This window comes from Cheilinus undulatus, linkage group 3 (assembly GCF_018320785.1).
Source record: "Cheilinus undulatus linkage group 3, ASM1832078v1, whole genome shotgun sequence".
Taxonomy (NCBI): Eukaryota; Metazoa; Chordata; class Actinopteri; order Labriformes; family Labridae; genus Cheilinus; species Cheilinus undulatus.
Window position 1 is genome coordinate 43,872,938 of NC_054867.1, and position 10,418 is coordinate 43,883,355.

General features: G+C 37.7%; 1 protein-coding gene across 1 annotated transcript; it reads left to right on the plus strand.

Moving 5' to 3' along the window:
* The first annotated feature begins 301 nt into the window (after positions 1-301).
* On the plus strand, positions 302-6,587 carry LOC121507247. The gene is made up of 6 exons (XM_041783489.1): positions 302-395; positions 2,770-3,401; positions 3,500-3,610; positions 3,884-3,945; positions 5,574-5,834; positions 5,938-6,587. Exons 1-6 carry the CDS (start codon positions 355-357, stop codon positions 5,974-5,976), a joined length of 1,146 nt encoding a protein of 381 aa, XP_041639423.1. The 5' UTR covers positions 302-354; the 3' UTR covers positions 5,977-6,587.
* The last annotated feature ends 3,831 nt before the right edge of the window (positions 6,588-10,418 follow it).

The following is a 10,418-nucleotide window of genomic DNA, read 5'->3' on the forward strand; positions in this document are numbered from 1 at the left end:
ACTTGTTTCTCTAACTTTCTCTTAAACGTGTCTAAAACCAGCGTGGCCAGAAAAACACCGGCACGCGGACAGAAAGGAGGACCGCAGGCGACCAAACCTTAACAAACTTTGGAGCCGTCTATGAACTACCTAGGAATATCGTTTATTCTGTCCTCCGCTCCCTTAGCTAGAAGTGCAGATGACGGTAAACTGAGTTGAGGCAGCAGGGCAGAGATACATTTCCTTAAATGGGTGGAGTATGTGAGCAGGTAGGCTCACCTGGGAGAGTCCCGGAGGAGGAGACAGCTTTCTTAAGCAGAGCTGCGGAGAGACAGACACTATCACAAACTACTCAACACTGGTACGAATACCTACATGGAGGTTAATACTACTTCTTTACCTGAGAGACACACCAGGTGAGTAACTAGCATTTAATGGCTACTTCTACTGAACGTTAGTTCTACCAATGAGACATTTTGGGTTGTTTTTTACGCTTCTCTGGGTTTGTCTTAATTATGAGGAAAGCCTACTCTCCTGCTGCACCCATATACCTACACAGTAATGTGGAACTTCTCCTTATCTAGAAAATAAGCATTTTTATTTTTGTTGAGTCGATAAAATAAAAAATAAGTATTTTAGGCAAAAACTATGGGGTTAATCACTGGTCAGGCAACAGGAAACAAAAGACTAAATGTGATGTTTTAAGCTTCCTGGTTTCCCTGCTCTGCTGTGGCAACGGCATGAATGCAACCGCAGTTCACAATAACAAGACACCTTAATAAGTCAGTATGAGCTCAGAGGGACTGTTGAGGTTTTTATCGTGCTCACATATCAGAATATGAGCTCAATAATTGATCAATTAAATAAAGAAGGAGTATAAAAAGAGATTCCACCTTAAATTCAGAATTGTGGCTGCAGATTGTGGGAATTTATTTGGATTTTTTTGCAAGCTAGCTCCTTTGGTGTTACAAAATCTGATCACCAATTGCAAATAATTAAATCATAGCTAATGATATCGATAATAACTCATTCGATGTGGGTTTTTTTTTCAGTAATTATGTTTCTCCTGCTTTAAGATATGAATATTGCTGGGTGCTTTTATCCTCATGGACTGTTAACTAAATCTTTAGGTGAATGACTTAGGTGAAGACTGCCTGGGTTGCTGAAAATGTCAAACAATTTTACTGTTTCTTTCAATTAAAAAAACTAAGTATGTGATGATCAAAGAATTACTTTCTGGTTAAACACAGATCAGTCTGGCTGCAGGCCAGATGTTGGTGCTTCTGTGATTTTTTTTTCCCCCACCTTTTTTGGACTAAAAATACTAGACTATTTTCATAATAATAATAATTGTAATGATAGATGCACATATATTGCACATTTGAAAACAGATGTTAACTAAATGCTGGGTCAAAAAAAGCAAAAGCAGGACTTTAGTGACATACCATAATTAGTTTCTGTAGCCAGGACAACTAGACAGTTATCTAGACAATTTAATCATGAAAATTAAAGCAAGAAAAAAATGAAGAAGGTCTACAAGAGTGAATGCATTTTTTTTTTTTTACTTAATTTATGTTTTGTAACCTTTTCTATGTATTTAGCCTTTATTAAAGCAGGAGTATCCCCACTTGAATCCAAAACCTTTCTTACAAAGGATTTCTGGCCATGAGAAGTCACACACAAATGACAAACAGCTGACCATAATATACAAAGGTTACATAAGCTGACAAATCAGCAGCTTTCATCAGAAACACATATGCATTCAATGGTCAAATGTTACTTAATTCTGGTTTTGAAATTTCCCAATTTAGCACAACACTCAAGTTCATGCTGACCCTGTAGCTCTGACTAAGAGTAAGTAGAAAGGATAAATATGAAGGAAATAAAATAAAAACAACAGGTCCTAATAAGCCATTAAAGTGAACTAGTGCAATTGAAGAAGAAAAAAATGTATTAAATCACTTTATAATTTTTCTGATTTTAAATATTAGCACAACACAGGACATTTAAACAAAATAAGGACAAAACAAATCAGAAATAAAATGAAAAACTACTTATTTTTTCTAAATTGTTTATTACAGTTCCAGCCCTGAAGGTATTCATTTTATTTTCAGGTAAGACAACAAAATAGGAAGGTCATGATACTAGATTTGTAAACTATGATATGATTTAGGCAAAAATCTAACCCTAATGACACCTGTTTGGATATAAGGCAACAAAAACAGAAGTCCCAGCCATCCAGTACCGAGTTATTTCTTCTTATTTATTCCAAAATTTGTGAGAAAACTTCAGTACACTGGTAAAATTGTACAAAAATAACGGCAGCATTTCAATACCAAAAACACCAACCTGTGCAATTTTTAGACAGTGTTGTTTGCCTGCAAATTTTTGAAGGATGTATTTCTCTCCTAAGCATCTGTCTCATGAAATACATGCATGTGTTCTAGCGCTTTTGCAGTTCCAATGCTATTGTTGCATTCACTAAAATAACAGAGATTGTATGGTTTAAAAATATGCTAAAACAAAAAGTATGGAATTATCAATAAAGTTTGACCTCAGTACAACAAAAACATCTTAAATTCTTTATTGACAAACCTTACATTTTAGCTTGAAAGGAGGTTTTTTATTTGAACAACAAGATTAATCAGCTTTCTTTTTGGCTCTGAGGCCTTCGTAGAAATAAGCAAATAGTTCAGAGCATGAGTCATATCTGACTTTCATTGTCACTTCAGTTAGATCCAAACACTACAAGAGCCTATTTTATGTGTTAATGTTTCCTTTTTCTTGCAGTCGATCAGCAATGGAGACACAGACAGACAAACAAAGGTCCAACGACCACAACAACAACGGCCAGTTGATTTTGGTTCCCCACAAGGACACGATCCGTCTGCTTGAGGTTTACGTGAAGCGCAGCCTCAGCCTGAATGATGGGACACTTGGCATCACAAAGAATTTGAAGAAGGAAAAATGGGTGACGATGCCAAGAAAGCAAAGACGGCATTCTAGTGACCCTTCCCTCGCTTTAGCAGGATTAAACAGTGAGGGGATCGGCACGTTCTCTGGGGTTGAAAATCTCTCAGATCTGCCTGAGACACTACATGACAACGCAGAGAAATTCAACAAAAAGCCCAAGAAAATCAAGAAGCCCACCTTCTGGAAAAATATATTTAGTTTTTTCACTGGGAAGAGTATTGACGACGAAGAGCAGGACCATCCACCAGAGATTCCTGAGGTCTCTCAAACTGAAGAGGGGTCAGATGTCATGACCACATGCCTTCCTACAACTCCAGTCCCCACACAGAAAAAGAAAACAATGAGAAGAAAATCACTAAAAAGAAGATTATCCAAAAGGCGGCTATCAATACCAAAATTCAACAAAGCTGGAAAAGATGGGATTCCTGCAGAAATCACCCGAGTTCAGGGTAAGTTTGAAGACTTGGCACATAATCTGGGTCATAATGCTGCCAAAACTCCTCCTGCATGCATTCATCAACATTGAATAATGTCTTTTGATCTGCAGATGCCATCAGTGTGGAACCGACATACTCATACTATGAGAAAGTTTCAGAGGAACTGGAGAAAATTGTCAATGAGGTGAAAGAGAAAGAGGAAGTTGAAAGGCTCTCTGATGGTGAGAAAATCTTTTTTTAAGCTGGTATGAAACTGTAAACGTGCATGTGCTTTTCTAACTAGAAATCTGAAAAACAGCCTTTCTTAGACCCATAGTAGTAGTAATGGGTTCCTGCCTTGTGTGTCTTAGTTCTGCATAACCCGACTTAGAAATCTGCTAAATGTTCACTCATTTTTCACCTATTTAACTGTATAATTGAAACTGACTGGCAGTGAGTATCATGTTTTGTTCCCTGTATTGATTACACTTCCTCCTGCTCTTGTGTTATCTCAGAGGAAGTCATCAATAGGATCATTGCTCTCACCAAGCAGCAGGGTGACGCCATCGACGACAAGGTGGGTGAAACTCTGTCTAGCATTTGTTCACTTGAGGTTATTTACAGTATTGTTTCTTTAGTTAATACAGAAAGGTCTAGCAGTTCATGTTTTGAATATAGTTGGTTATGATGGGATTAAGCTTATTTAAAAAGTACTTTCATGATCAGGATGCTTTAACTGAAACTAAAAACACTCGATGAGGCATTGAAAAACAAGATCATAAAGAGTCCAAACTCCATCACAATCAGTCTATGAAAGAGGAGCCACCCTTTTTTATATGATTGTTTACTTTGTCAATCTGAGATATTTGGTTGGTTATCTTTGTTTCTTTTGATGCAACACGTATTCTTAAGCAAGCTTTTTACTTCTGTATGAGTTGTGTTTTTTTCTATTTTAAAGAAAGCCCCAGAAAGGTTGTGAAATTGTAAGTACAAAAGTGAAAGTGTTATGAAAGCAGATGAGATGAGAGTCATAAGGCCTGCTATGCAAATATAGCATGATATGTGACTACTTTGCATTTTGGTTTGTGTGAACAACGGTTATACAATGATGTCAGATGTGTACATAGTTGTTAAGATGGGCGTACTTTCAGAAAATAAAGCTATATTTTTCAGTAATTAATCCTTTAAACAAATAAAGCTTAAAACTGGGCACCAGTTTAGCTCAGTGGGTAGAGCAGGACCCCATATACTGAGGCTTGAGTCCTCGACACACTGGTTGCGAGATCAATTCCTGGTCTTCCCTCCAATCTCTCTTCCATATTTCCTGTCTCTCTTCAGCTGTCCTATCTAAAACAAGGCAAAAAGCTCAAAAAATAATGTATTAAAAAAAGCGTAAAACCTACTTGAATGAAGGATATGTATGTTTACCTACTTATGTGTTATAGCTAAAAACTAAATTAAAAAAGTAGCTGTTTGGACAAAGTAAACAGCATTCTTCAACAAACTTAACTGTGCATTTACACCATAAAGATAAATCAACTCTAAAATTAATCACTAAAAACCATTTGATTAAAGCTAAAGATAATGGATTGTTTTATTTTGTAAAATATCAATAAAAGAAAACTCCAGAATAAAACATTTTGAATTGTTGTAAAACTTCTATCAATAGTCTAGGCTTTTATTCACTTCAGTCTGACATGACCCCACCTTTTTTTCAAGGTTCAAGGTGTTTTATTACTACCTCAAATAGGGAATTTGTGCAGACAGGAGTTCTGTTGTCCAATAATATTTAGAAATCATAAATATTATTGGAGTCAATCATTTAATAATCTTTATTCTTCATTTTGATGTGATTTCAATCTAAATAACAATTATCTGGTTAAAGAAAGCCATTTTTACACCCCAAATCATAATCACTGCTTTCTTTTGTTGATCGACAATCTCTTTCAAAACTTAATGCATCAAGCTCTCCAAATTTAGACAAGTCTGTATTTGTCAAAATGTGCAGCAACACCAGCCTAGTAAGAAAGACTGAGCCTTGAATGAAGTTTGACTTTTTTTAGACGTTTTATGGCATCTCCATAAAATAAACTGACATCATTGATTTTTTACTTGTAGCAGTTTTATAAGCTGTAAATTCCCTCATAGGGTAAAAGTACTCCATCTTGTGTTTACTAACATCTGTCATCTCCTTATCTCCTGCAGCTGAAGGACAACCCCACCCTCAGCAACTTCTTCCAGGGAATGTCCTACTCCTCCTTCCAGCAGTTAGCTGACAGGTATCTGGAGGAGGAAGCTTCCCCAATCCACAATCCTCCCACTGTGCTGCTCACGGCTCCTGAGCTGGTCAAGCTGGCCTTCACTCTCGACTTCACCGCAAGGATAGCTGGACTCTCACGGCAGAACGTGGGTCACATTACAGGCCTGGGGAACCGTTATCTGCAGGACCGATTTGAATACCAACAGGTAAGAAACAGACTGCGTGTGAATTGAATATGCGCAGTACAGTCACACAGAAAAGTGGGGCATACAAACAGGCTTGGATTAAATCTCTGTTGTTGTCTTTTAGGCGTGTACAGATCATCCATGGTCTGACAGCGACGACTGAGAAGCAGCTGTGCAGAAAGTAAACCATTCCTGCAAAAAATGAGGAAGTCACTCTTTGCTGTTTCTCAGCACCACTGACGTGGTTAAGGATTTGTTACAATCATGATTTCCACATTTCTTAGAAAAGAAAGTGGAAGCGGCAGAAGTTTGAAGCTGGTGATACGATTGTCACTGCTTGGTGATAGGACACCTGCTTGAGTCTGCAGCCACAGGATGTTTGCTGAAGAACCAGTTGAATGCCTTTGGACTATTTGGGTATGTGCTTATCAAAGTGTTGACTGATTGCAATCACAGGAAGACGACCTTTAAGAGAGGAGGAAGGCACCTTCTTAAAACATGTGGCAATATTTCAGAACCAAAGACAGCTGATTCTGCATGGACGCTTTAATAGTGATAATCTTTTTAAAAATTCCATGATTTCTGTGAAAGGCTTTGCAATAATGCAAAAGAGCAAGTCTGTGGACTTTGATGTTTATGTGCAATATTTTTGTAGGTTTATAAGATGTTAAATAAGCATATCTTTATGTAAGAGAAGCTCAACTGAACTGTGACAATATTTCTGTTTGTTGAATGAATGCTGGCGTTCATATAAAATACTGAAATTAAAAGATATTTAATCAAAGCAATCAAAGCTCATGTATGTATTTTTTGTCATTATATAACCATATCTTCCTCCTTTTTCCTTTCTTTGGTAATTAAAACCTTCTTCTACCTAACTATTGACACTCTTAGCAACATTCAAAGCAATTACAACAGAGCTTGTTTCAACAGGCCTCACCACATTGGCAAAAAGATTAATCTCAAAAATTTTTGCTCAGGTAATTCACGCCCCTCTTTTCTTCAATAGAATAAGTCAAATCAACCAGCTTAAACTGCTTCTCTTTTAGGTTGGTTTATGTGGGAGTGTTGCAGTTCAAAGACCTCTTCTGTGGTGTTCACTGTACCAGGAGTGTCCAATGAAAAAAATATATTGAAAAGACAGAACCTGTGACAAGTCACAGAGTTATGACCAACAACAAGTCAGTTTATCTTTTTGCAACTTCAGTTAAAGAAGCATACAAATAAACACAAGGATTTAGAGCAGACGATGTTATGTTTCAAGGGTAGATGGGCCAAAAATGGTTGCAAAGCAATGATCTATCTCATCCAATGACCTACATTACTTGTGGTAAGAAGGAAGAGTGAATAAAATCTTTGCGCTGCCACACCTCTGCATTTGAAAGAGCACATTCCTGCAAGGCTGGTAGTAACAAGTCATAACCACATGCGTAGTTTGGACTTGATCCTCTGAATGTTATGTAAGAATTTTACAGGATTGCTAAAGCAGTGTCACCTTTTAATTGATAGCACTTGTCAAGGCCCTCCAGGTTACTTTGGGTCTTATAAAAACCACTAAAAGCTACAATGAAGAAAGCATGGCTCAGCAAAAGACATTATACAACAGTTAGGTCTGGCCAAGTATTCTGATTGGATGAGAGGCATCCCATGAGTGCTGATATACATCACAACTTCAGTAGTGTTTAACCCAATGTCTCTTTCTGCCTATAAATAAAAATTACAGCAGAAAGAGTTTGTCCTTTTAAATCTTACTTGCCACTAAATCACATAACAGACTCCTAATGATGTAGCTGTAAGATTTATTAAAACATACAAATAATAAGTAGCTGGGACAATATGAAGTAACCAGTGATGTAATTGTGTTGTATACAGAGTATACCCTCTTATTTTTAGCCTCTATAGAGTACATTTACTCCTAGAACCCCTCAGCACATTGATTAGTTGTACCAATCTTCTAGCAGTATGCCTAACTTTTGTCTAGGATGGCGAAGTCAAGACAAGCCTCACTCTTCCACTAGTCAGTCAGTAACCTACTTGTTATTGCCTTTGTCTTTATAGCAGGGCATGAATTAAGAATCTACCCACTTCTGCAGGCACCACTACACCACTTCAGCCAGGGCCACTTTGTCAAGAAACACACGGTCTGCTGTAATAAATATTTTTCTTTGTTAGCAGTTATTAATTTGCACTAATAGTCTTTATTTATATTTGCCAGTGTGACTGTTCTTGGACCCCCCTTCCATGAGCCTACATGGACATCATCAAGAAAGAACAGCACACATTCCTGCCTTTCCTGTGTCTACGAGGACAGCCTGAGGTAGAGAGAGAAGCAGCAAAGCCCAGAGCAGAGCAGGCATCAGTGACAACAGTATGACTGACTAAGTCAGAAGCAGAATAAAGGAGGAGCTGGGGTGGAGGAGGGTTGCAAAAAGCAGTTCGCAGAGGGAGCAGCAAAGCATAGCCAGGCTAGAGCAGTTTAGATATGGCAGCAAGAGTGCAATTAGTCAATAGTGAGCTCAGAGTGGATCAGCTGGGCATCAGCTGATGCTTGTGTGAGATCAGCTGATCTCAGTTACATGGCAGCACTTGACTCTGTGGCCTGCCTAAACTAACGCTATGCTCTCAGTTAGTGGTCACCGTGCAGATAAATTTGCAGGATAGTGCAGTAGCATGGTTGGTTTGATTGGCGATAGGTCAGTTTTAGTTAAGGTGTGGGAGTAGCTGAATTACTGGAGCAAAAACTTTTGTTCTGTGTTTTTTTATGTTGTCATTAAACTGCTGTAGAAAAGAACTTAGACACTTGAGGTTGTACTGTTATCCTCAGCACTCAGCCTATGACCTTTTGCTTTTGACCATATCATAGCAGTGCTGATATTCAGTACAACACTCCCTCTCTTGTGATATTTATTAAGTTGTGATAATAAAAGGAGCAATTGAGGCCAGTATGCTACTTTAAAAGGACATGGTTTACAAGTAGCTTTGAATTCTGTTAAGTAGTCGAGGAGGTGTGTTAAGTGTGTTCGAGGAGGGAGAAAAAGAGGAGACTTTTATAAAAGCATTCTGGTAAATCAGTCGTTTTGAACGTGGGGGTTGCGAGACAATTAGAGGTTGCCAGATGCCTTAAAAAACTACACATTTTTTCAAAGGATATTTCCCACCCAATCTTCTTACTATTAATTGCCACTCTTCATCAATTTCTGGACAATTTGGATCTATTTTTGCCTCTCTTTACCCAGTTTACACCAATTTTGCCAAACTTTTTCCCAACAATTTTTGCCCATTTCAACACATTTTTGCTACTTTAAACTCACTTTTGTCCACCCAAAACCTTTCCATCATTTTTTATGCCTTTATTGCCAATTCTAAACAATTCTGGCCACTTTCAACCTATTCTTGTATCTGTTAACCCATTATTGCCACTATTAACTCATTTTTACCACTTTTACACCAATTTTTGCCCATTTTCCAACATTTCAATATTTGTTATGCCCATTTTTGTAAGTTTAAACCACTTTTTCCTACTTTTAAATCCCATTTCACCAAATTTTCCACACATTTTTGCCACTTTTCACCTATTTCTGCCACTTATTAATCTGCCTTTACCTCTTTTTGAGCCAATTTTTGCCACTTTAACCCTGTTTTGCCATTTTTTGCTTTTCTTGCCACTTTTATCTAATTTTTAACACTTCTAACCCATTTAAGCTACTTTTACACTCCATTTCACCACTTTTTTTTACTTTTTAACTCATTTTGATTCTGTTTTCAAGAAAAGGGGTTGACATTTTTAAGATGGCTATATACTACAGCCAAAAAAAAGATATTTGTTGCTTTGATGAGAGTGAGTTATAGTGAGTTATCATTCAGGTTAAATATGAAATACGGATATCACAGCTTAACTTTACAATGGACCATGATTGTGCTGCTCCATAGGCCCTCAGTTTGGCTGGATCCCAGAAAGCTCTCCCTTTAACCCCTCTTATGGGTGACCTTGTCTGCACATGACTGTTCTTCTTTATGCATGGCTGTGTTCAACCACCATCAGGTACATTGGGGGTCCCCCGTCTCTGGCACCTTTATTTTGGGGGCTGAAAAGGTAGAGAACCCCTGTGGTAAATGATGATGCTAAAATGGGGAGAAAATGCTCTCCTATTGGTAGGCGTCAGGATACAGGTCATTGACATCAGGTATAAAACTAGACAACAGTGCAAGAAAAAAACCTGACATGCTTGTCAAATCGTCGTTGTGGGGCATCTTGGACGCGTTGTTGACTTTTAAAGAGCATTTTGTTCTCACATTCATGGCTGACGTTTGACGATGAGCTACAATGATAGTCAGGCCATAATCTGGCTTAATTTGTGGATTACTTGCAGTGAATAGCCAACTGAATAGGCCTAATATTTTTTTGTATACAGATAATTGTCTTAAGCCCCATAAATAAATACATGTAATGAATGAATCCTTGCATTGTGTTATTCAGTTGTTCTTAGAATACTTGTTGCATTGCTCCTGGAGAGGTTTTGGTTCTGCTCTTTAGTTCAAAGGAATTAAAAGTATGTTGACTAAATAAGGACGACTTTTGTGCTCCTTTCATCAGGTCACTCTTCC